This window comes from Phytophthora ramorum (genome assembly GCF_020800215.1).
Source record: "Phytophthora ramorum isolate Pr-102 chromosome Unknown Phyram_PR-102_s0002, whole genome shotgun sequence".
In the NCBI taxonomy this organism is placed as follows: domain Eukaryota; phylum Oomycota; class Peronosporomycetes; order Peronosporales; family Peronosporaceae; genus Phytophthora; species Phytophthora ramorum.
In genome coordinates, this window is record NW_027150648.1 from 5,621,840 (window position 1) to 5,646,591 (window position 24,752).

General features: G+C 58.6%; 9 protein-coding genes across 10 annotated transcripts; 3 read left to right on the plus strand and 6 right to left on the minus strand.

Annotated features, from left to right (window-relative positions):
- Positions 1 to 32: 32 nt before the first annotated feature.
- On the plus strand, positions 33 to 2,340 carry KRP23_3106 (uncharacterized protein; the record flags this gene model as incomplete). Its single annotated transcript, XM_067887917.1, has 2 exons — positions 33 to 279; positions 338 to 2,340. The coding sequence occupies 2 exons, from the start codon at positions 33 to 35 to the stop codon at positions 2,338 to 2,340; spliced, it is 2,250 nt and encodes a 749-aa protein (XP_067750465.1).
- A 374-nt stretch (positions 2,341 to 2,714) lies between these two features.
- Positions 2,715 to 4,319, minus strand: KRP23_3107 (putative serine/threonine-protein kinase; the record flags this gene model as incomplete). Its single annotated transcript, XM_067887918.1, has 1 exon — positions 2,715 to 4,319. The coding sequence occupies one exon, from the start codon at positions 4,317 to 4,319 to the stop codon at positions 2,715 to 2,717; it is 1,605 nt and encodes a 534-aa protein (XP_067750466.1).
- Positions 4,320 to 5,456: 1,137 nt separating this feature from the next.
- Positions 5,457 to 6,986, plus strand: KRP23_3108 (uncharacterized protein; the record flags this gene model as incomplete). 2 transcript variants are annotated; one of them, XM_067887919.1, is made up of 1 exon in its annotated part: positions 5,457 to 6,986. In XM_067887919.1, one exon carries the CDS (start codon positions 5,457 to 5,459, stop codon positions 6,984 to 6,986), a length of 1,530 nt encoding a protein of 509 aa, XP_067750467.1. The 2 variants fall into 2 exon arrangements, with proteins under 2 accessions (XP_067750467.1, XP_067750468.1); XM_067887920.1 differs by having other exon boundaries at positions 6,660 to 6,986.
- Positions 6,987 to 7,195: 209 nt separating this feature from the next.
- On the minus strand, positions 7,196 to 8,437 carry KRP23_3109 (Elongation factor Tu; the record flags this gene model as incomplete). The annotated part of the gene is made up of 1 exon (XM_067887921.1): positions 7,196 to 8,437. The coding sequence occupies one exon, from the start codon at positions 8,435 to 8,437 to the stop codon at positions 7,196 to 7,198; it is 1,242 nt and encodes a 413-aa protein (XP_067750469.1).
- A 718-nt stretch (positions 8,438 to 9,155) lies between these two features.
- On the minus strand, positions 9,156 to 10,748 carry KRP23_3110 (ABC transporter G family member 1; the record flags this gene model as incomplete). Its single annotated transcript, XM_067887923.1, has 1 exon — positions 9,156 to 10,748. One exon carries the CDS (start codon positions 10,746 to 10,748, stop codon positions 9,156 to 9,158), a length of 1,593 nt encoding a protein of 530 aa, XP_067750470.1.
- Positions 10,749 to 12,131: 1,383 nt separating this feature from the next.
- KRP23_3111 (ABC transporter G family member 1) lies at positions 12,132 to 13,946 on the plus strand (the record flags this gene model as incomplete). The annotated part of the gene is made up of 1 exon (XM_067887924.1): positions 12,132 to 13,946. One exon carries the CDS (start codon positions 12,132 to 12,134, stop codon positions 13,944 to 13,946), a length of 1,815 nt encoding a protein of 604 aa, XP_067750471.1.
- A 5,995-nt stretch (positions 13,947 to 19,941) lies between these two features.
- KRP23_3112 (uncharacterized protein) lies at positions 19,942 to 20,541 on the minus strand (the record flags this gene model as incomplete). Its single annotated transcript, XM_067887925.1, has 1 exon — positions 19,942 to 20,541. The coding sequence occupies one exon, from the start codon at positions 20,539 to 20,541 to the stop codon at positions 19,942 to 19,944; it is 600 nt and encodes a 199-aa protein (XP_067750472.1).
- An 808-nt stretch (positions 20,542 to 21,349) lies between these two features.
- KRP23_3113 (uncharacterized protein) lies at positions 21,350 to 21,955 on the minus strand (the record flags this gene model as incomplete). The annotated part of the gene is made up of 1 exon (XM_067887926.1): positions 21,350 to 21,955. One exon carries the CDS (start codon positions 21,953 to 21,955, stop codon positions 21,350 to 21,352), a length of 606 nt encoding a protein of 201 aa, XP_067750473.1.
- Positions 21,956 to 24,073: 2,118 nt separating this feature from the next.
- Positions 24,074 to 24,691, minus strand: KRP23_3114 (uncharacterized protein; the record flags this gene model as incomplete). Its single annotated transcript, XM_067887927.1, has 1 exon — positions 24,074 to 24,691. One exon carries the CDS (start codon positions 24,689 to 24,691, stop codon positions 24,074 to 24,076), a length of 618 nt encoding a protein of 205 aa, XP_067750474.1.
- Between the last annotated feature and the right edge of the window lie 61 nt (positions 24,692 to 24,752).

Consider the following 24,752-nt stretch of genomic DNA (forward strand, 5'->3'; position numbering starts at 1 on the left):
CTTTGCAGGTCTTCTTGCAACAGTGCCCGTGAATGGCAACAGCAGCACAAGACCGCACTTATATTATGGAAGAGCGCACCAGTTCTTTCGTCGAGCTCAAGAACGACACGCCCAAGAGCAACAGCCGCATGTCTCGCAGTCGACAGAGCGCCAGCATGAGTCAGAGTCACGCCCGCAGCCGCGTGCTCTCGCACAGCACCAAGCCCTACACGGATGAAGACGCAAACGACACCATCTTGCGCGCAAATGCGCCGCCAAACTACACGGGCGGGTTCAACTGTACGTTGCAAAACTTTTTTGTGTAAAACGTTTGCGCTAACGTTTGCACTTTTTGCAGCCATCATGAAGCAGATCAAGGCCAAGAACTACTACACGCAGCAATTCCAGCGCATCCAGCAGCAGACCAACATGAGTCGCCTGCTCTTCTTCTCGGACGTGGCCCCCACGTTCTACGAGTCCAACTACGTGGCAATCGCGCAAGAAACGTCTCTTTTGCGCGTTCGCGCGTGCTTCTTCATCGGGTTTGTGGGTCTCCTCGCGCTCTATTTGAACGAGTGGCAGTCGGACAAATGGTCGGCAAGCGCAACAAATGGGCGCACAGATCAGGACGAAACGGCCATTATGGCCATGACGTTCGGCGTCATGCTGCCCACGTTGGCGCTCGGCATTTGCGCAACTTTCACGGGACTGGGGCGCAAATACCTGGAAAACGTCACTGCGGCCGTGTTCGTCATCGTTGCAGTGCTGATGATCGCGAAAAAGCCCGTGGAGAAGGCCAAGGGGCCCATCATCCCGCTGCTGATTATTCTGATCCCGATCTTCGGCATCACGAGGATGCGCTACGTCAAGTCGTGCTGCATCGGCTGGGGTATTTTTTTCAGCTACCTGATCGTCATGATGTCGGTGCGCAACTCTCTGCCGAATCCCTCCACGTTCGACTCGTTCACGGACATTTCGTACCAAGCCATTAACTACGGCATCACGGCCATTGGCGGAATGGTGTCGCAGTACCGACAGGAGCTTTTGCGGCGGCGCAACTTCTGTTTGCACCTGCCGTTTTCCGGGACCATGGACGCCGACGCAGTGGCCGAGATCAAGACGGACAAATTCAGCAAAAAGACGCTCATGCACCGCTGGTCGCTCAAGTTTCGCCACCCGGAGGTCGAGGAGTGCTTTTACCGGTACTGGTACCTCATCGACCCGTTCCCGTACGAGAACCCGAACTCGGGCTCGCTGCACCAGGGCGTGTTCCGAACGATTCGGTTCGCCATTTGGACGCTGCTGCTCAACCAACTGGTGCTGCTGCTGCAGGATATCAAGTTCCTCAAGGTCAAGAAGGACAGTCTGGTTGACGACAGCGACTTGACGTACGCTCTGGTGCTGCGCTTTGGAGTGACGGTGCCGCTCTACTTCTCGGCGGCCTTGTTCATGTACTTCCTGGGTAAAGCCTTCTACGCTCGATGGGTGAAAGAGGCCGAGGAAGCCAAGAACGCCGCGCTCACAAGAGACTCGATGGTCTCGGTCGGAGTCAAGCAGCCCAACGCTGACTTTGAGAGCAAGAGCAACGTTGCGACTGAAGGGCCCGAGGGATCCACGCAGGACGAGGCCCGCTTGAAGCTGGTGGTGGAGGCGGCGCAGATCAAGTACGCGACCAAAGACCGCGTGCTGGACGTGCTCATCAACAAGGGCGGATACGTGCGCTCGACGCAGATCTTCTCGTCTCTCGTGATTGCCAGCCACGTGTGCTGCATGGGCATTTTGCTGCTGGCTGTGTCGACGGGCAAGAACGTGGACGCGTACGAGAGGTCGCACAACACCGCCCCCGGTCAGCCCAAGCCCGTGTACTACATGGGCTTCCTGAACGCCGTGCTCTTCGCTCACCGCTCTGGTTTCCGCGTGCGCTTCATCTACGCGACGTACACGACGTTCGTGGTGGCTGTGGGCATCATCATCGCTGCCAGCAGCCTGTCGCCGACCTACTACCAGCAGTACGCCGGCTACGTCTGTGTCATCTTCCTCATGGGCATGATGATCTCGTACGAGGAGGAGAGTTTGCGCCGCACGTTCTTCGTGCTCAAGTCGATCCGCACGCTCGAGTTCGAGGAGTGGTTCAGCGTCGTGCTGCGGATCCAGGGCTGGGTCAAGGAGCGCTTCCGCAAGAAGCTGCAGGACGTGCGCTCCAAGGGCAGCAAGGACTTTGACAGCGTCAGGAAGGCCGAGCTGGCCGCGCCACTCATCAACACGTCGGCGCAGATGGCCTACGCCTCCAGACTCGGCATGTACTCGCAGATGTTCAACATCATCATCGCTATTGCCGATGTCATCACCAGCAGCTTGTAGACGGAGGGTGGAGCTGTGAGCGGAAGGCGGCCCACGTGCGTGTCGTGCGTATACATAAACTCAAATAAAGCCAAGCAAATGCGTCAAGCAAACTCCATGTCCTCACGTTGGTAAGTGTGCCGGTAGAGCACTACATTAAGACAACTTACTACTCACACACGGTAGTCTAACCAATGAGTCATCATGGTCTCAGATTAGTGTTGAACCAAGTAGAAAGTCAGGGAATACGCGTACATGAAACTACGTGCATCATCGTTTAGTGAGTCCCTTGTCTGCTTCTTCGTGTTACCCTTAGAAATCAAGTCTCTCTTGTATCGTCCTCAGCATTCCTCTTCAAGTCGAGTCAAGTGTACTGCAAGGCCGGCAGTGGCAGTCTACGACGCGGCCACCGACGCGGCCATGGCGGCCTTGGCGGACGCTGCAGCGCTGCTGGTCGCACGCGACTCGGAGATCGAGCTCTGGTACGTGCGGAAGGCGTTGACGATGTGCGGGAAGCTGGGTCGCAGCTCCGGCTGGCGGTTCCAGCAGGCCTTCATGAGTCGCGAGAAGAAGGGCGGACACTCTCGCGGGATGTTCGGCCGCAAGTTGCGGTTCAGCACGCCGAGCGCCGCCTGGATCTGGCTCATGCCGTCGTACGGACACTCGCCCGTGACGATCTCCCAGATGACGATCCCGAACGAGAAGACGTCGGCCTTCTCCGTGTACTTCTGGTTGCCCAGCACCTCGGGCGCCATCCACTGGACCGTGCCGCAGTTGCCCGTCATGGTCTGCACGTGAGCCTTGACGCGGGCCAGGCCAAAGTCCGACAACTTAATGTTAAAGTTTTTGTCCACCAACAAGTTGGGGCTCTTGAGGTCTCGGTGCAGAATCGGCCGCTCAAAGTGGTGCAGGTACGACATGCCCTTGGCCGTGTCGTAGATGAACCTGGAGCGCATCTCCTGGTCGATGGACTTGCGGTTCATCCGGAGCACGCCCCAGAGCGACCCGCGCTGCAGCAGCTCCACCACGAGCGCTCGGTGGGGCGGGTCCATGCACGCGCCCAGCAACCTGCAAATGTTAGGGTGGCGCAGCACGCTCATGATCTCGACCTCGGACTGGAACTCGTTCAGGATGTCGCTGCGCAGGTCCTGGCAGATGAGCAGCTTGACGGCCACGCTCTTGCCGCGCCATTTGCCCTCGTGCACTTTGCCAAACGCTCCTTCCCCGATCATGCGACCTAGAGTGATCTCATTGAAGTTGATGTTCTGACTGTAGCTGGTGGCCCGGTGTTTCACGGCCGACTTGTCCTTGGCCGCGTCCACCGGAGCCGGCGGCGGTTTGGCCGCGACGGCGGCCACGTCTGCCACCTGAATGATCGCCTTGGCCCGCGCTTCCTCTGCACTGATTATGGTGGCGTCGGTCTTGGCCGACTCGGCGTCGCTATTGTCCGTGTCGTTCGTGGCTTTGGTGTCGTGGCCGGCATTGAACCAGGCCGAGAGGAAGTGCGGGATCTTGGCCTTTTTGGCTCCGTCCAGCTTGAGCTGCTGCACGGGCTCCATGGTCTGGCCCAGGAACTCGGTCGAGTTGCGGCGGCCGCGGTTCTTGCGGCCGGCGTCGTTGCGCACCGTGGCCACGCCGGCCTCGTCCTCTTTGGGTTCGGGCTGCTCGGCCGGCGGCGTGGCCCGCTCAGCCCGCTGTTTGGCCTTCTGCTGGCGGCGCAGCTCCTCTCTGAAGGCCGCCTTCTGGTTGATGTCGAGCGTGGCGGCCTCCGAGTCCACGGGCGCGTCCGGCGTGGGCCGAGGCGGCAGTTTTGGCACGCGACGGGCCCCGGCCGCGCCGTGGGCTGGCCCCATTTTGATGGGCGAGCCCACCGTGCCGAAGAAGGTGCTCGTGCGCGTGGGCGCCGCATTGGGGTCGATCTGCAGCGCGCTGGGCTTCTTGCGGCGGTGGAACGTGAGCTTGCGCTGGTTGCCGCGCACCTTGGCGTTCTCCTTGTTCATGGCCTTTGGATTGAGCGGCCAAGCGAGAAGTGGCCGCGAACCGCCGCAGCAACCCGCGCCCCCTCGCTCTCTTCCTCACATTCTGAACTCTCTGCCTCTGCCGCAAGCGACAACCCAAAACAAACCACAGCCATCTGCAATTACTCACCTTCACTATTTGAATGTTGCAGCTATCTTGGCGTTCCCATCACTCGGTGGGCCGAGAATCTTTGCCAGCTTCAGTCGAATGCAAGAGAGGCCCATGGCCCATGGCGTCTCTGGCGTTGAAGCTGGCGCTCCAGCGCTTCAACTCGGCGATCGACCAGAGACCGCGGTGGTCGACAGATGGATATGCGATGCCAAGCCTCACAACGCCGAGATGCAAGCCACAAAGGCGCGAGAGACTCCGTTCGTCCACAGTGAAAGCATCCTTCCGCTTGCACTCGCGTTATCGGAGCTCCTCGACGCTCTTGCAGTCATCCCACGCTGCCAGACCGCCTGCAACTTGCCAAGGTTGCAGAGCGGTCGGCTGTTGTCCTTCACTGGTCGACGAGGAGGACATGTGGAGGACACATTGGTTGAAGTTGAGTAGCCGAAAATTCGAGAACAATTTTTTTTCCGGCTCAGTTTTTGTTTATGGGAAACAGATAGCTACACTTCCCTCTTGGCGGACCAAAGCCTCGATCCTTCCTCTCGGTTGGTGGTGATGACCCTCTCGCGAGCAACAACACGATGTGAACTCTTTTTCTGCAATCGTTAGCGCCGCAGATACGCGCGAGGCGCCTGGCTGCATCAAACACTTGAGCCACCTGTGAAAAGCGCAACTTGCGGCAACTAGCTGCTTTCGAAGCAGGCATCGCTTGATACGATGACGATTCCGACACATGCACACGGCAGTCCGAAACTTGTCTCCGGTCTCTTCGGGGTTCTGCTCGCTCTCTCAGATTTGCCTTTGCACTTGCTGACTCGCTGAGTCTCGAATTGAGAACCCTTTGCCCCTCGTCGTCCTGTCGCCGCTGCCATAGACCGGGGCCCGACGGAACAGGATGGAGATGCAGAAGCGAGTGTGCGGGATTTGAGGGGGCACTGGTGGCCGCCGAGTCTAGCGTTGCACAGCCACGAAAGTCCCCACTTTGCAGTTGTGAGACTTTGGACAGAATGGACCCGGGCAGCTCGACGCTAGGGGGGATCCCCAAGCTGCAGTTCTCCAAGGAGCGCCGCCAGCAGCTCGAGGCCACGAGCGACGACCTCGTGGACAAGGCGCTCCATGTGTACGACCAGTTCCACACCAACAAGAAGCACGTCCGGACGTCCAAGCACTGGAAGCTCGTCAAGCGCAAAAAGTCGCTCAACATTTACAGGGAACGCGGCAAGTCCAAGACGCAGGACTGCCGCGTCTACCTCTGCAGCGGCGTCATGCCCGGCACAGTCGAGGACATGCTCAGTGGCACGTACTCCGACGACACGGAGAGCATGCGGATCAGTCTCGGCATCACGACCGACAAGTTCCTGGACGCGCGCGTACTCCACGTGTTCGAGAAGAACCCGGCCACGAGTAGCGTCGTCTTCTCGGGCATCAAGTGGATGGCGCTCAAGACGCCCACGACCGCCTCGCTGATCCACGACCGCGATATGCTCATGTACCACCGCATCGGCCGCATTGTTGATCGTCAGGGGCGGTACTTCGTCTACTGCGTCACGGACTCGATCGACCTGGACGAGTTCCCGGCCAACGGACAGGCAAACTTGGAGCGCGCGACCATCTCGATGTGCTACTTGTTCCGACAGGTGCAGGAAGAATGGGTCGGCTGCTTCATCATGGGGAGCGCCTCCATGGGCGGCACTTTGCCGCGCAGCGTGAGCGAGCTCATCACGGCCGAGCGGATGCTGTCTGTAGGGAACCTCCTTGTTGTAGCGCGCGCCAAGGCGTATTCGGCCCGCCTGGCAAGCAGCGCTGAGCGCATCCCGTCCACAAGTAGCTCCTGTGACGTGTGCATGAAGAAGCCCAGTATGCTGAGCGGCTCGCTGAAATTGTGCATGGGCTGTCGTCGCAACACGTGCAGGAAGTGCCGCGAATCGTGCACCGTGTTCCGCCTCGAGCTTCGTACGCACAAGTCGGGCAAGGAGGTTTTCTGCTCGCAGTGTATCTCGGAGGTCACGCGGCCAACCATGTCAAATTTCTACATGTGCAGCCTCAACGAGTCGTCGAGCACCCAGCAGCAGAACTTCCAGAGCTCGAGCTCCGTGTCGTCCGGCTTTAAGCACAGCAGCAGCAGCCCGTCGTCGTCGCCGAACTCGCACGATTTCTCCGAGAGCGACTCGGACGCGTGGCTGCCGGCGCCGCCCGACTTCCCGGAGAACATGGAAGGCTTCGCCACGTTTGTGGGGCGAGCGAGCGTCGCGAACTCCAAGGAGCTGCAGTGGAACCAGGAAGAGCTCGACTACTTCTCCGGCATTTTGCGGGAGACCGGCCACCTCAACCCGCCGCAGTTTTCAGAGAACAGCGACTCGGCCGGCAGCAGCAACTCGCGACGAACGAATAGCTACACGAAAGGTTTCAACCCGGGCGGCTCGATGCCTCCTCCAAGTCAGGACAAACCCGATCGCCAGTTTTCGAGGAGCTACACTACCGATGACACCTCAGCACCACGGGATCAGAAATTCTTTAGCGTCGACGAGCTTGACTAAATGAGACGTCAGAGGACAGTTATTGGAAATATAGACAGCAACGGCATAACATTGGATGTATGAAGCTTTGAAATCATGGCACAAGAATCAAACGTTGACGCGGCACTGCGTGTTAGTGATTGTATGTATTGTTGGTATACGAAGCTCGACACGACGCCGACGTCTGCTTCGCTCCCACGCATCTACTGCAGTCGTTCTGCAGAAAATATCTACGACTCGACCTTGGACACGACGCCAGCGCCGATGGTGCGGCCGCCCTCGCGGATGCTGAACTTCATGCCGTTGTCCAGCGCGATGGGGTGGATGAGCTCAATGTCGATGGCCGTGTTGTCGCCAGGCATGACCATCTCCGTGCCGGCCTTGAGCTGGATGTCGCCCGTCACGTCGGCGGTACGGAAGAAGAACTGCGGCCGGTAGTTGCTGAAGAACGGCGTGTGGCGGCCACCCTCCTCCTTCTTGAGCACGTACACCTCAGCCTCGAACTTGGTGTGCGGGTTGATGGTGCCGGGCTTGCACAGCACCTGGCCACGCAGCACCTCGTCACGCTTGAGGCCGCGCAGCAGCAGGCCGACGTTGTCGCCGGCCTGGCCGCGGTCCAGCGACTTCTTGAACATCTCGACGCCCGTGCACGTGGTCTTGGAGCTAGCCTTGAGGCCCACGAGCTCCACCTCGTCGCCGGTGTTAATCACGCCCTGCTCGACGCGGCCCGACACGACGGTACCACGGCCCGAGATGGAGAACACGTCCTCCACGGGCATGAGGAAGGGCTTCTCGAAGTCACGGACCGGGTCCGGGATGTAAGCGTCCACCTCGTCCATGAGCTTAAGGACGGCGTCGCGGCCAATGGTATGGTCGCGGCCTTCCACGGCAGCCAGGGCCGAGCCCTGCACGACGGGGATGTCGTCGGCCGGGAAGTCGTAGGCCTCGAGCAGCTCGCGGATCTCCATCTCCACGAGCTCCAGCAGCTCCTCGTCGTCCACCTGGTCCACCTTGTTCATGAAGACCACGAGGGCCGGCACGCCCACCTGGCGGGCCAGCAGAATGTGCTCGCGGGTCTGCGGCATCGGGCCGTCGCCGGCCGAGACCACGAGGATGCCGCCGTCCATCTGGGCCGCGCCCGTGATCATGTTCTTGACGTAGTCGGCGTGGCCCGGGCAGTCCACGTGCGCGTAGTGGCGCTTGTCCGTCTCGTACTCTACGTGGGCCGTGGAGATGGTGATACCACGCGCGCGCTCCTCGGGAGCCTTGTCAATGTCGGCGTAGCTCGTGAACTCGGCGCCGCCAGTCTCGGACAGCACCTTGGTGATGGCGGCCGTGAGCGTCGTCTTGCCGTGGTCCACGTGCCCGATCGTGCCTACGTTCAGGTGGGGCTTGGTGCGGTCGAACGTGGCCATGGAGCGCGTGGCCGCACGGCGGCCCGTCGTGGCCAGGAGCTTGCGGAGGAACACCATGATCTGAGGAGGAGAGGGGCTCTTTGTGACTGGCTGCGGATTGTTGAGCGGAGTCGGAGGATAGAACGGATGGCATGTGATTTGTTACCAAAGAAATATATATGAATGAGGAGGGGTGTTTCAAATCGACTTTTGACCTATCCGGTGCATAGATCACGCCGACGAATTGTGGCCGCTCGTTTGGTGGTGCACTATCAGAGTATCTGCAGTGCTGCATGGCGGTGGCGGTGGCGATGGCGGTGAGCGTCTAGACCTGGTACCAAGCTGTGGGGGTTGAAGACAGCAGCGTTTGCAAGGGGCTTCTCAGAACTACTGAGCCAGCCGGCTGCAAAGGCGTCCACTTATACTGTTACGTCCAATGCTAATGGCACCTGGACTACCGGCATTGTGCTCCTAACGTTAGCCCTGTAAAGACAAGAACCTGCCGCTCAATCTCTCCTCGAGGCCTCAAGTGGGCCGTTAAGTCGATGGTGCAGTATGAAGGAATAGCAAAGCATATGAACGTGGATCAACCTGCATTACCACAATTTGTGAGCGCCACAAACAAAACCCAGATGTGGTTATAACCTGCCATTTCACGAAAGAATTGCGCTACATGCACAGAGCAAACAGCAGCCCGCTGCTGCAGTCATTCTCAGATCTTCACTGAGGTTCTCATTACACGTTGACACACTTTCATTATCTTACTTACATTTAGTTGGCTGTCGGCACCGCTTGCTCACCGGCGGCCTGTGTGGAACTTCCATAGGATAAACATGAAAATGATCTGGAAGCCCACGATGTAGGCTGCAAGATACAGCATGTCCTGCATGACGTCCACGTCCTCCATGCCGTACTTGACCAGAATGGCCTTCGCAGCGTCCGACGTCTCGTTCTCGAACTGCTTGAACACGAAAGACTCGAACGAGTACGAGTGGAACGCCAGGTAGTAGCCCCAGATCCAGTAGTCCGGGATGGAGGCGCGAGGCACCATGAAGCCCTCGCACAGCATGAACATGCCGAACACGCCCGCACCCAACGCGATGCCGATGATGTAGTGCGGCACCGCAGACCCGATCACGTGCATCATGGACTCGGACACGACGAGCGACAGGAAGAGGTTGAGCAGGAAGTACTCGAACGCGTTCAGTCCCGCCAGCAGCACCACCAGCGCCGTCGACATGACCGCGATCACGAAGATGCCCGGCAGCGTCGCCAGGAAGTTGGCGCACACGTAGCTCACGACGCTCAGCGAGCTGTTGGCGCGCTCGCGAGCGAACACGGCGCGCTGCTCGATGAAGAAGGGCAGCACGGCCACCGACATGAACACCAGGAACGCCTGCACGTAGAACAGCAGCGGCACCAGGTCCTCCTCCGTCAGCTCGTTGTTCGTGCTCAGGTACATGGTCCCCACCATGAAGCTCAGGCAGAAGTACATGAAGAGGCGGATCCAGTAGATGCCCGGGTTGCGGATGTTGTTGAGCGTGTTGCGGTACATGAGCACCTTGAACTGCCGCAGAGACGAGGGCGACGGCTGCTCGATGTCCGGCAGGTGCTGCAGCGTCTTGCGGTCGCTCTCGATGCGCGTGCTCAGCTCCTTGCGGGTCTCGCTCTGGGCGTAGTCCTGCACGAGCTTGGGCACGTCCGCGTGGTCGTCGAAGTCCGTGTTCACGAGGCTAATGAAGTACTCGGCCGGGTTCATGTAGTTGGGACAATCGTAGCCGGACGACGCAAAGTGCGGGATCATGTGGCCGCGCGGGCCGCAGTAGACGGTCTGCCCCGCCGACAGCACCACGACGTTGGTGAACATGTCGTAGACCAGCGACGAAGGCTGGTGGATGGTGCACACGACGGTTTTGCCCTCGGCGCAGAGCTTGACGATGAACTTCATGACGTTGTGCGTGGCGCTCGAGTCCAGGCCGCTCGTGGGCTCATCCAGGATGAGGATGCTCGGGTTCGACAGCAGCTCGATGGCGATGCTAAGACGGCGCTTCTGGCCGCCCGAGAGGCCCTTGCGGAAGATGTCGCCCACGAGTGTGTGGCGGCACGTGGCCAGCCCCATGGCCTCCACCACGTCGTCCACGCGGGCCTCGATCTGCCTCGTCGAGACGCTCGTGGGTAGACTGAGCTTGGCGGCCATGCGCATGGTCTCGAGCACCGTGAAGGACCCGAGCAGCGAGTCCTCCTGGGCCACGTAGCTCGTCACGGCGCGGAACGTCTTGGTCACGCGGGCCTCACCGTTGAGTTCGATGTCGCCCGTCACTTCTCCGGAGCTGATGCGGTCGGCCAGCAGGTCCACGAGTGTGGTCTTGCCCGAGCCGGACGGGCCCATGATGGCCGTGAGTTCTCCAGGTGCACAGCGGCCGCGGACGTTGTCCAGGATGACCTTCTTGCCTGTAGGAGTCTCAGGTGACTTGGGGCAGGCCACGAAGTAGCTAAGGTTGTTCCAGCTGAGCACGCTCGGGTTGGTGAGGTGCTGGTAGGACGGCTCTAGCTTCCCACCGATTTCAAGGGATTCCAACATGGCGTACGATACGCCTCTTGCTGAACGGGGTGACTCCATGACGAAGGTCATGAAGATGCAGGTTGTTTACTAGTTAATGGCTACTGGGACTTGTGGCTAATGGTAGAGTTTGGCGAATGGCGGCGACTGCGCTAATGTGATTGTGTTTGCTGGTGCCTGACCATTTCGGGGCGAAGGTATCCAGTAAACATGATCCTTTGAGCGAGTCTCGTTGCCTGACCGGATAGGCACATCGTGTCAGGCGTAGCGAATCTTTGGTTTACGGCAGGTGCAATATTTCCCTAAGCGGATGTGTCCGTAGCTCACGGAGGCACGATCGACCTGGATGCCCGTGGAGACCATAGCTATCGGGCGTTCAATTCTGTATCAATAGCCGATGATACCGCGAGTCGTAAGAGCTTTGGGCCACTACGTTTTCGTGAGCGTAATGCAGTTAATGCAGTCGGGACTCGACACTTGGTGCCAAGGGCATAAGGTGGACAAGGTCAAGTTGAAGGCGCTTATTAGCAAAACGCGCCGGCCATCTGATGGGTTGCTGTCGGCTCTGAGCTGCTCCAAGCGAATCTGTAGCGCAAAAGGTGAGGAGGCCCGCCACGCGTGACTAGCAGGGCAAGCCGCGGCTGCGGGTCAGGCACCACACGGGCATTGTCCGACAAGATAAGCACGCCATGCAGGATACCGTCGTCCAGCTGCAGCGTCCGTCAAATGGCAGCGGCTCCTCTGGTCACGATTTGCACCCCCTGTCGAGCTCCCCCTCCAACGGCGGCATGCATGATGACCTTTTCGCGCGCTGACGTCGCAACGCCTGACTCGGGCCCTGGGTCAGGCACACGGCATCCAATCGCACAAAATGACAGGACCCGTATGTTTTCGCGAATTGTGGGCGGTGCCTGACCCGCGTAGCGTCGTCCTCATCAGCGGCGGCGTTAGTGACGGTACCTCTCGGCCGTGTGTGTCCCTGTTGCAGTCCTGCGGTGTCGAGCCCCCACCTGGAAAGGCTCGGCCCAGGAGACGGCCCGGGATTTGCACACTTTGCAATTCGCGGCGCCACCTCGACGCAGCCAGCCGGTGTCGTTCACAATCGAACTCGCGCAGTGGGAACGAGACCGCCTCCGCTCCTCCACCGGCAGCACCGCGCTAAGCTTGTGCTTCTTCGTGTTGGACCCGGACCGAACTCCATCCATCTCTGTCATGGCGTCGCCGCACTCCACGCCCTACACGGCGCTCGACGCGCTCGAGACGGGAGGCAAGACCGAACCGTCCTACCAGCACCTCACCAACCCGTGCGTGCTCAGCTGGAACAACCTCAGCTACTCTGTCGCCTGTCGCTCGACGGCCGACGCGCCTGCAGGCAAGAAGGTCATCCTGGACAACGTCCGCGGCCGCTGCGCGCCTGGAGAACTCACGGCCATCATGGGCCCGTCCGGATCGGGCAAGACCACACTCGTGGACCTGCTGGCCGACCGCATCAGCTCCGGAGAAGTGACGGGCGACATCGAACTCAACGGTGAGGCCCGCGTGACCAAGACGTTCCGCGCCGTGACGAGCTACGTGGCCCAGGAGGACTCGCTGCTCGGGTCCTTCACGGTGCTCGAGACCATGCGCATGGCCGCCAAGCTCAGTCTGCCCACGAGCGTCTCGACGAGGCAGATCGAGGCCCGCGTGGACGACGTGGTGGAGGCCATGGGGCTGGCCACGTGCCGCCACACACTCGTGGGCGACATCTTCCGCAAGGGCCTCTCGGGCGGCCAGAAGCGCCGTCTTAGCATCGCCATCGAGCTGCTGTCGAACCCGAGCATCCTCATCCTGGATGAGCCCACGAGTGGCCTGGACTCGAGCGCCACGCACAACGTCATGAAGTTCATCGTCAAGCTCTGCGCCGAAGGCAAAACCGTCGTGTGCACCATCCACCAGCCTTCGTCGCTGGTCTACGACATGTTCACCAACGTCGTGGTGCTGTCGGCGGGGCAGACCGTCTACTGCGGCCCGCGCGGCCACATGATCCCGCACTTTGCGTCGTCCGGCTACGATTGTCCCAACTACATGAACCCGGCCGAGTACTTCATCAGCCTCGTGAACACGGACTTCGACGACCACGCGGACGTGCCCAAGCTCGTGCAGGCCTATGCTCAGAGCGAGACCCGCAAGGAGCTGAGCACGCGCATCGAGAGCGACCGCAAGACGCTGCAGCACCTGCCGGACATCGAGCAGCCGTCGCCCTCGTCTCTGCGGCAGTTCAAGGTGCTCATGTACCGCAACACGCTCAACAACATCCGCAACCCGGGCATCTACTGGATCCGCCTCTTCATGTACTTCTGCCTGAGCTTCATGGTGGGGACCATGTACCTGAGCACGAACAACGAGCTGACGGAGGAGGACCTGGTGCCGCTGCTGTTCTACGTGCAGGCGTTCCTGGTGTTCATGTCGGTGGCCGTGCTGCCCTTCTTCATCGAGCAGCGCGCCGTGTTCGCTCGCGAGCGCGCCAACAGCTCGCTGAGCGTCGTGAGCTACGTGTGCGCCAACTTCCTGGCGACGCTGCCGGGCATCTTCGTGATCGCGGTCATGTCGACGGCGCTGGTGGTGCTGCTGGCGGGACTGAACGCGTTCGAGTACTTCCTGCTCAACCTCTTCCTGTCGCTCGTCGTGTCCGAGTCCATGATGCACGTGATCGGGTCTGCGGTGCCGCACTACATCATCGGCATCGCGTTGGGCGCGGGCGTGTTCGGCATGTTCATGCTGTGCGAGGGCTTCATGGTGCCTCGCGCCTCCATCCCGGACTACTGGATCTGGGGCTACTACCTGGCGTTCCACTCGTACTCGTTCGAGTCGTTCGTGTTCAAGCAGTTCGAGAACGAGACGTCGGACGCTGCGAAGGCCATTCTGGCCAAGTACGGCATGGAGGACGTGGACGTTCCTCGCGACATGCTGTTGTTGGTCGTGTATATTGTTGCGTTCCAGGCCATCTTTGCCTTCATCCTGTGGAAGTTCCACACGGGACGCCGTTAAGCGAGATAGTTTAGGCAGACAGTATGACTTGGCATCAATAGTCAACCAATATACGTAAGATATACTCTAGCTAACGTGGATATTGTAAGATCAAAAATCATGAGTTTGCTAATGAAACTTTATCCTGAAAGGAAGCAAAGGGCGTCTACAGATGCCGACTCAGATGTCCGGTAGTTGATGTGATGTCTTTCATAGACGGGTGAGCATTCGCCTGGCCATTAGTGCGCTGATGGTGGCAGAGCGCTACACATGTAATGCCTGTGGGCAAAGGAGAATGAACTCGGTGAGCTCGATGAACTCATGGCAAGACTAGCGAACTTTGCCATTATGACAAGCCTACGACTACTATAATGTAAACTATTGGTCACAACACTAAAGCCAGTCGACTGTCGAGCCGGTGGTTTAGTCGTGGAGGAATGCCTTCAAGCCTTGAGGGGATCGACAGCAAGTTGCGGTCCGCAACCCAGCGACGATGACGGGCCCGCCACCTGAAAAGCACGATCGATTTGCACGTTTCCCAAACGAGGGAAAGGCTTGAACGTATCCCGGCACAAACCCAATTGAGCTCAAGTGAAGCACGGGTTCTCTCGTCCCACATCGAGAGAAGGTTTAGGGAGATCTTAGGATGAGGACGTAGAGGACAACCTCCTCACTTTCGCTGTGAAGCAAATGTATGCTTTCCGTCTAAGTTTTCAGACGCGCATACGGGTATTGTCACAACTTCAACTTGGCCAGCAATTGACTAAAGAGTTCGTATAACAATGCAGATAACCCCCACAAGCTACACTCGAAATCATTAATATTAAGCAGCAAATAGCAACTCGGTCTCCATACTATTGTAAGCTTAGGCTGTTAACGGCGGCCCGTGTGGAACTTCCACAGGATGAAGGCAAAGATGGCCTGGAACGCAACAATATACACGACCAACAACAGCATGTCGCGAGGAACGTCCACGTCCTCCATGCCGTACTTGGCCAGAATGGCCTTCGCAGCGTCCGACGTCTCGTTCTCGAACTGCTTGAACACGAACGACTCGAACGAGTACGAGTGGAACGCCAGGTAGTAGCCCCAGATCCAGTAGTCTGGGATGGAGGCGCGAGGCACCATGAAGCCCTCGCACAGCATGAACATGCCGAACACGCCCGCACCCAACGCGATGCCGATGATGTAGTGCGGCACCGCAGACCCGATCACGTGCATCATGGACTCGGACACCACAAGCGACAGGAAGAGGTTGAGCAGGAAGTACTCGAACGCGTTCAGTCCCGCCAGCAGCACCACCAGCGCCGTCGACATGACCGCGATCACGAAGATGCCCGGCAGCGTCGCCAGGAAGTTGGCGCACACGTAGCTCACGACGCTCAGCGAGCTGTTGGCGCGCTCGCGAGCGAACACGGCGCGCTGCTCGATGAAGAAGGGCAGCACGGCCACCGACATGAACACCAGGAACGCCTGCACGTAGAACAGCAGCGGCACCAGGTCCTCCTCCGTCAGCTCGTCGTTCGTGCTCAGGTACATGGTCCCCACCATGAAGCTCAGGCAGAAGTACATGAAGAGGCGGATCCAGTAGATGCCCGGGTTGCGGATGTTGTTGAGCATGTTGCGGTACATGAGCACGCCGAACTGGCGCAGCGCCGACGGCGGGCGTTTCCGAATATCCGGCAGGTGCTTGAGTGTCGTTCGGTCCCTGACGATCTGGGCTTGAATCTGCTTGTTCACGTCGCCCTTAGCGTAGGCGTAGATGAGCTTGGGCACCTCTGCATGATCTTCAAAGTCCGTGTTCACCAGACTGATGAAGAACTCGGCCGGGTTCATGTACTGTGGACATTCGTTACCAGCCGAAGCAAAGTGCGGGATCATCTTGGCTCGAGGGCCGCAGAACACCGTCTGCCCCGCCGACAGCACCACGACGTTGGTGAACATGTCGTAGACCAGCGACGAAGGCTGGTGGATGGTGCACACGACGGATTTTCCCTCGGCGCAGAGCTTGACGATGAACTTCATGACGTTGTGAGCAGCACTGGAGTCCAGGCCGCTCGTGGGCTCGTCCAGGATGAGGATGCTCGGGTTCGACAGCAACTCCATGGCGATGCTAAGACGGCGCTTCTGGCCGCCCGATAGGCCCTTGCGGAAAATGTCACCCACGAGAGTGTCGCGGGCCGTACCGAGGCCCATGGCGTCCATGACGTTCTCCACACGCACCTCGATCTCTTGAGACGTGACGGTGCTAGGGAGACTGAGCTTGGCGGCCATCCTCATAGTCTCCACTACCGTGAAAGAGCCCAGCAACGTGTCTTCTTGGGCCACGTAGCTGGTCACCGCTCGGAACGTCTTGGGGTCTCTCTCGGCGCCGTTCACTTCAATGGCTCCAGACACGTCGCCGGAGCTGATCCGATCGGCCAACAGGTCCACGAGGGTGGTTTTGCCCGATCCGGAAGGCCCCAGGATGGCCGTGAGCTCTCCGGGGGCACAGCGTCCACTGACTCGGTCCAGGATGGTCTTGGTGCCCCACGGCAGCTCCGGCGTCTTCTTGCCTTTGACCGTGTAGCTCAAGTCGCTCCAGCTCAGCACGCACGGGTTCCGGATGCGCTCGTACTTGATCTCGATTTCGCGGTCATAGATACTGGGGACTCGACCGCGAGGTTTCTCGGACGGAGTGGCCATCAATCCAGCGTGGCTGCTCTCCTGGCTGTGGTCGCTCTCGAGTATCGCGTACCCTCGCGGCGATATCGACGCCATTGCCGCAAACGTGGTAAATTCACGAATGAACTTGAGACCGGATGGGACGAGGGGGCTATCCAGGTTCGCAAGGGATTCTGCCGGCTTTGGGATACGCTTCATCGTCTCACACTGCTGCAGGAAACGCTAGGTGGAGTCATCGAGCGACGCCTTTTCTGGCAGAGATTGAAGCGGCCGAGCATTGACGAGACGTCCGAGTCACGTCGTGAGACTGACACAGGTGGGAGCGAGGCTATCGCGAAGATGTGACCGCCGTTCCGCTGCTAAAAGCTCAGAGGACAACGGTCAGGCGTAGCGAGTCCCGCGTGGGCTCGAGAGGAGCCTTACATGGCACTCGCACGCTCGTTCATAAGTTTGCTCGTGCATACGCCTTCTGTCAATTTATCAGGGCGATTGCGGGCTATGTTGACGAGCTGTACCAACAACAACGTGCGTGCCACAAGATGAATCACTTAGTTTTGTATGTAGCCTATTTGTCGATTTTTCTCTATCAACAATGTCAGGAGGGGGTGGACCCCAACACGCTCGGCAAGCCGAAACAACGTCTGCGGTTTAAGATCCGAGCATGGTCGCATTGATCGGCTTAGGGTTCTGTCACCGTGAGGGCCCGATATTTGTGCTTTGTAGCGAGATGCCATCCGTTTTTCATGTTGTGGCAGTATTCTCTGCCTTACAGAATTCGTTTATTGATACGTTTAGTTGCTTACATTTCAGCGACGACCGGTGTGGTATTTCCACAGGATAAACATGAAAATGATTTGGAAGCCCACGATGTAGGCTGCAAGATACAGCATGTCCTGCATGACGTCCACATTCTCCATGCCGTACTTGGCCAGAATGGCCTTCGCAGCGTCCGACGTCTCGTTCTCGAACTGCTTGAACACGAACGACTCGAACGAGTACGAGTGGAACGCCAGGTAGTAGCCCCAGATCCAGTAGTCTGGGATGGAGGCGCGAGGCACCATGAAACCCTCGCACAGCATGAACATGCCGAACACGCCCGCACCCAACGCGATGCCGATGATGTAGTGCGGCACCGCAGACCCGATCACGTGCATCATGGACTCGGACACCACAAGCGACAGGAAGAGGTTGAGCAGGAAGTACTCGAACGCGTTCAGTCCCGCCAGCAGCACCACCAGCGCCGTCGACATGACCGCGATCACGAAGATGCCCGGCAGCGTCGCCAGGAAGTTGGCGCACACGTAGCTCACGACGCTCAGCGAGCTGTTGGCGCGCTCGCGAGCGAACACGGCGCGCTGCTCGATGAAGAAGGGCAGCACGGCCACCGACATGAACACCAGGAACGCCTGCACGTAGAACAGCAGCGGCACCAGGTCCTCCTCCGTCAGCTCGTTGTTCGTGCTCAGGTACATGGTCCCCACCATGAAGCTCAGGCAGAAGTACATGAAGAGGCGGATCCAGTAGATGCCCGGGTTGCGGATGTTGTTGAGCGTGTTGCGGTACATGAGCACCTTGAACTGCCGCATAGCGGACGAAGGTCTGAGCTCGATGTCCGGCAGAGACTGCAGCGTGACTCGATCCGCCGAGAGCTGGTCCAGTAGCTGTTTCTTGACGTTGCTCTGGGCGTAGGCGTAGACCAACTTGGTGATGTCCACGTGGTCTTCAAAGTCCGTGTTCACGAGGTTCACAAAGTACTCGGCCGGGTTCATGTACTTGGGGCAGGAGAAGCCAATGGATGCAAAGTGCGGGATCATGTTGGGCCGCGAGCCGCAGTACACGGTCTGGCCTCCCGAGAGCACAATCACATTCGTGAACATGTCGTAGACCAACGACGAAGGCTGGTGGATCGTGCACATGACGTTCTTGCCTTCCCCGCATAATTTGAGGATATACTTCATGACATTGTGGGCGGAGCTGGAGTCGAGGCCGCTGGTAGGTTCGTCGAGGATCAGGATGCTGGGGTTCGACAGCAACTCGATGGCGATGCTAAGACGCCGCTTCTGGCCGCCCGATAGCCCCTTGCGGAAAATGTCGCCCACCAACGTATTCCGGCAGGCTGCGAGGCCCATTGCGTCCATGACGCTCTCCACGCGCGAGTGGATGTCTGTCATCACGACGCTGTTCGGCAGACTGAGCTTGGCCGCCATCTTCATGGTCTCCACAACGGTAAACGACCCGAGCAGCGTGTCTTCCTGGGCCACATAGCTCGTCACGGCGCGAAACGTCTTGGTCACGCGGTCGACGCCGTTCAGCTCGATCGTTCCTGTCACGAGGCCCGAGCTGATGCGATCGGCCAACAGGTCGACGAGTGTGGTCTTGCCCGAGCCGGAGGGTCCCATGATAGCGGTGAGCTCGCCGGGGGCGCTGCGTCCGCTCACGTTGTCGAGGATGAGCTTCTTGCCGTACGGGTTCTTGGCCGACTTCTGGCCTGGCACAGCGTAGCTCAGGTCGGTCCAGCTGAGCACGCACGGGTTGATGAACTCCTCGTACTTGGCGGCCACGGCCCGGCAGTGGAGGCTGTTGTCGGCGTTGCTGGAATAGTCCGACGTGCCGTTGGGGATGGTCCGACCGCTTTCGCGAGTGTATCCGCTCTTCTCGAGCATGGGCGGCGACAGTTCCGGCAACATGGCGCCGAAGGGTACCGCGGGTGAAGACGCCATTGGGGTCTTCGTTCGCGTCCTATTTCAAAGTGGCGGATTGACAGCGGCAGGGTCTCGACCGACTGCGCATTGGCATTGGCACCACCGCCTTTCCATCGGACTGTAGAGATGGAGCGTCGATCACCTGCCGAGGCAGGTCAGGCACACGGCGCAACGCGGCGACAGCGGGCGGACGAGCGACACGACAGACATGCCAGCTGAAAGCGCAAATCGGCCAGGAAATTCCTGCCACGCTGCTTGTTTTGTCATGTTTGAACTTGTCGGCGCCGTCGGCAGTAAACAGCCGCGTGCGCTTTGCAGGAGTGGACGCCCGTCGCTACGGCATCTAGCAGTCCTCCTCGAGGCTGGTTCCAGACATTCTCTTCTGGTATAGGACGGCTTGACCAATTATCACCCGAACGACCTGCATAAGAACACTCGCTTCGCAGTCTTGTGGAGTGACCTGGGGTGGTACACCGAAAGTGTTGTTAGGCAGCAAGTTATTATTTGCTCAGCCTGGTAGTTGCCAGCCTCCGTGTGATGATCCTGTTGTTCGCAATGGTTTCTGCTGAGTGGCTCGTAACAAACTACGTGTCTCCCCTACTGTTGCAAGTCTCTTGAACTACCGTTCAAATGGGGAGCTCGACAAGACTTTAGACGGTGAGCTCCTGGATCTTGGGCGTGTCGTCCTCGTCCTCCTCGAAGCGGCCGCGCTTGGCCATGTAGTCGTGGAAGGCCATGGAGCCCAGCAGTAGGACCACCACGGCGGCCTGGCCGTAGATGCGCGTGTGCATGATCTGCTGCGAGCGATTGATGCCGTGGTTCGTGGTCTGATAGGCGAAGATGCTGCCCACGAGAGGGACCCCCACGGTGGTCAAGCTGCGGTATGGATGATCGTACACGAAGTTGGCTGCTCGTTTGTGCAGGGGCAAGTGGCTCGTCACCCTGCGGACTTCGACGAAGCTCGGGTCGAGCGAGGCCATGTATTGCTCGGGGTTCCTGGCCCCAACCAGCAGGCGGTTCTCGGCCACGATGGCGAACCCGGCCAGGTAGGCCGAGACCACGAGCGCCCACTTGCCGCTGACGCCGAGGCGTGTGCGGAAGCCGCGGTGGTACGCGTTGGCGCCGTAGACGGCCGCGCCCATGGCCAGACTGGCCCAGGCGCCGGCCTTCAGGCCGCTGACGTAAGCGTCCCTGGAGATGGCATCTTTGTGGCGCTTGGCCTCGTCGAAGTCGTGTGCGGACTTGTGCATGGCTGGAGGGGGGAGTAGGCGACTTGGGTGGACGCTGGTCGATTGAGGAATGGCCCGAAGCTATGAGCGGAGACCACTGGAATCCTCTGTATAAAAACTGCAGACCAGTACGCTTCGCACTCTTGTTGTGGGGTCAGGCAGCGGTGGTGGGTATGCAAAACGTAAGGCTCACGTTGAAGCAGGTCAGGCATAGCGTTCCCTCCACCACCGGCATGATTTTTAGACTTTCGGGTTAAAGATTTGAAAACTCGCCGCTTCGAGATGACGTTCGTGACAGGCTTTGGCGTCTTGGCATACCCGCAAGGCGGCCATCTCATGGGAAGAGGACGCTCGCAGAGAAGGAGGCTCGGACAGTTCGGCAGGAGAGAACGTCCTGCACTCGATAATCTGCTGTCTGACTGTGCCGCGGGGTTTACTGATTTCTGTAGTATTACAAGAGGAAGCCCTGCTGCAAGAATGGAGTGCATCAGTGGCGGTCGTGAACACGCGAAGCTCAAGACGAAAGGTTTACACTCAAACGAAGCGCCAGCTTGTCCTGGCCAGGCGTGGGCGGCACAACAATGGGACATTGTGTGTGGAGCTTCTTGTTTCACGGCCGCTATGGAGGCGGTTGGCGCGCTCCTCCTATTTGACATTGGCACAGTTCGTTGGCCGCAACTCGGTCGTGTTTGTCGGTAATCTGCACTTTGGAGAATACCAAAGTAGCCCACAGTTCAAGGGGAACTCATTTGCCAGACGCCTCTGTACTGCATGTACTCCGCTCCTCACTAAAAACACCTAGACTATGCTAACTACAAGGTCAGATTCGCTACGCTCTTTCGCCACAATCACTGCCGTAGTCGCCAACTGCATCAGCAACGGAGCTGGAGCTGCTACTGGCTGTGTCATCGAACATCAGCATCTGCACGTCCAGCGCTTCTTGGAGATGGCTCACATACTCGAAGTTTGCCTTGCAGTCCAACGAACAGAATCTCCCTGCACTGCCGCTGACTGTCGACAAGAACGTGGGGAAGAGGCGCTCGCAATTGATGCAGTGCGCTTGTCGCCGTCGCCAGTTGACTTGACTATCGCTTCGATAGCGCTCCTGCCGAGCTCGAACGTGTCTTGAAGCCGGTAGAGTGGACGGCACCGACGAGGAGCCGAAGCTGTGCGGGATGCGGATGTTGGCGCTGGATGGGGGACTGGCGCTCGTTGGAACAGGCAGAGACTCTGTGCGTCCTGGCCACGACTTGGATCGATGGTCTGCGGTGCGTCGTCTTCTCTGGAAGACCAGTTGGAGCATCCGTGAGGCGAAGCTCGGACGGGATGCAGTCGCGTGCTCAGTACTGGGTGTCTTGGATGGCAACTCACTCGCACAGACATTTCGAGTGGCCGAGTTGGGCTGTTGGCGGTCCAGGCGCGAGGCGTACGTCATGATTCTGTGGTCGACTTGCACTTGTTCGCGTGAAGGCGAAACCCAAAGTGAGTGTGGAATTCGGGCGGTTCATGCTGCCGCTTTCTGTCGTGTTCTCTTGGTCGAATACACTTGTGATCCTGCTGACCTGTCGGGCCTCCTCGCAAGTCGCGACAGTCTGAGCAAAGAGACCGCGGAGCGAGACGAGGTCAGTGCCGCGAGAGAAATTACAAGTGCCGACGACGAACCAGCCACGCAAAGGCTCGACGTGGCTCTAGGAATTGTCGGCTGGCACCTGCAGCAGCAAGGTTGTTCTTGCGTGTTGCGCTAGGCGATGGGCTGATAACGAAAAGCTGGGGCTTCACTATGGGGCAGCCCCACGAAACAAGCAACGCACGTGGAAACGCAGCCGACCGATGACTCATAAAGGTACACTTGAAGCTGGATGGCCTTCGGACCGCCGCGTCGCAAGCGGCAACGCATGCCGCGTAGCTGTTGACTCAGCGTGGAGTTCCGCTCGGTGTCTTTGCGGCAAGGACTTGGGACCGAGTGTTGGTGTCGGAAGGATTAGCCCTGGCGAATGTGGTGGACTTCTGAGAACAAAGCCACCGACCGAGCCTGTGTATGGGAAGAGGAGTCGAATGAGGCGGTTCTTCAGGCAAGATGAGTCAAGTTGGCACTTGCACAACGTGCTGGCTGAAGACGTGAGCGGAATTCCGTCAGCAAGAACTGGGCCAGGAGAAAATGTTACTGAGGCCTGGTGATAGACAATCGGGACGGCTGCATGTACAGCAACAAGACTACGACACTGGCACATTTTCGAGACTTGCTTTGGAAAGCGCGCTACTGCAACGGACATTATGGACGTCACCTGTACTTTGAAGCACCTGGGCAAGAAACTGGAGTGTCTTGGGTACCGCTCACGCTCCCACACAAAACGCTAGCAACTGTACAAGCCTTCGCACTTCTCGGTGAGGTCTTTGCTGCGTACATCTCGATAATGGTCTATCGTGCGTGGCGGGCCGACGAAGGCTGAGGCAAGGTACACGAACAAGGACTCGAAAGCTACAGTGGCTTAGAAACTAATGCAATCATCTCCATTCAGATTCGATCCAGCGAACTGATGTTGCAGATAGCACCAATCTCCTCCTGGAAATGACTCACGTACTGGAAGTTGGTTCTGCCGTCCAACGAGCAGAATCACGAGGATCAACGAAGCGCAGGCGGTCAGAGTTTATACTGTGAATTGGCTGCTGTCGCCAGGGAGGTTCCTTACAGCAGTCGAGGCGCTACTACATCTAATATCTTCACGTGAACAGCGTACTTGTCGAGCTTGCATCTGCCTTGAAGTCGGCGAAAAGACCGTCACTGGAGACTCGTCGGTGCAGGATTGGGGGTTGACGGCCGTCGGAGAAAGAGCTTCCAAACTTCCTGGGGCTTCGGTTCTGGAGAATGGTCTCCTCTCTTGAAGACGATCTTCATCATGCGAGACGCAAAGCTTGGACGGGGTGGGCGTGCGTCTTCGTTATCATACCTCTTGGTTGAAGAGCGTGGGTTGCTGAATTCTGGAGAAGACGCGCTGGTTGCTTGTGAGGAATAGCGCGAAGCTGGCGGAGTACGAGTGCTCGCTTGAGGGTAAATTGGAGACTGGGCAGCGCATTCCTGTCATTGTCGCTCAATGACTCGACGAATACGTCTGCAACCTTGGTCGAAGGGAGACCACGGTGCGGTGTATCTCGGAGCGAGGCAAAGAGACCCGAACCATGACTACGGTAGGGCAACTCAGACCCTGGATGCTTGCGAGTCATTGTATGGGCGCGTGGATATGCAACCAACCCGATGACTCAATCGTTCTGCATTGGTTTGGGAAGAGGTTCGGCTGACTCAGATTGACGCTTGTCAATAGCCAAGAGGGAATTCCGGTGCCTTCTCCATGCGGGTTCGTCTCGAAGATCGGTTTCGAGTCTTACGTATCAAAGTCGTGCAGCCAAGAGCGATCGAGCAGCGTCGACAGCCCCAGTTTGACTGGGACTGTGTGCTGCGTTCGCCTTCATTATTTCTAAACTGCCAAGCGATTGAATTCTACCCGACGACACTATCCCGGTAGCTTATGCTAGCAACAACAGGCACCCTTCAAATTCATTGTGCTCCGTCATCGCACAAGCTGTCGTAGTCGTCATCCGAAGATGCACTGCCAGAAGCAGTTTGGAGCCCCAGCATCGTCACCTCCTGCAGATGACTCACGTACTCGAAGTTCGTCTTGCAATCCAGCGAGCAAAATCTCCCTGCACTGGTACTTAGCGACGCGAAGAAGAGGTGCTCGCAGTTGACGCAGTATGCTTGTCGTTGCCGCCAGCTCGGTTCACTGCTACAGTCGTCGTTATCCGGCTCATAGCGTACCCGCCGAGCGCTGGTGCGCTTTGCAGCTGCCCATGCCGACTGCAGTGACGACGTAGACTGCAGTGTCGAGGAGCTGAGGCTGTTCGGAATGCTGATGCTAGTGGTGGATTGGTATTTGACGACCGCCGGCACTGGTGCAGCCAGAGGCTTCGAGCACCCTGGCCACGACTGTGGCTTCTGCTCGGCGGTGCTTCGTCCTCTCTGGAATAGCAGCTGGACCACGCGCGAGGCGAGGCTCGGACGTGAAGCAATTACATGTTCGGCACTTCCAGGTTTGGTCGAGGAGCTTGGGCTGCTGACCTCTCGAGATGCAGCATTGGACTGGTTCTTGAGAAGGCGTACATTCATGAAAATCATTGCTTGTGGCGTAAAAGTCGAAGTCAGAAGTGAGGTGCTCTCCGTCGAGGTTTCCTGCCAC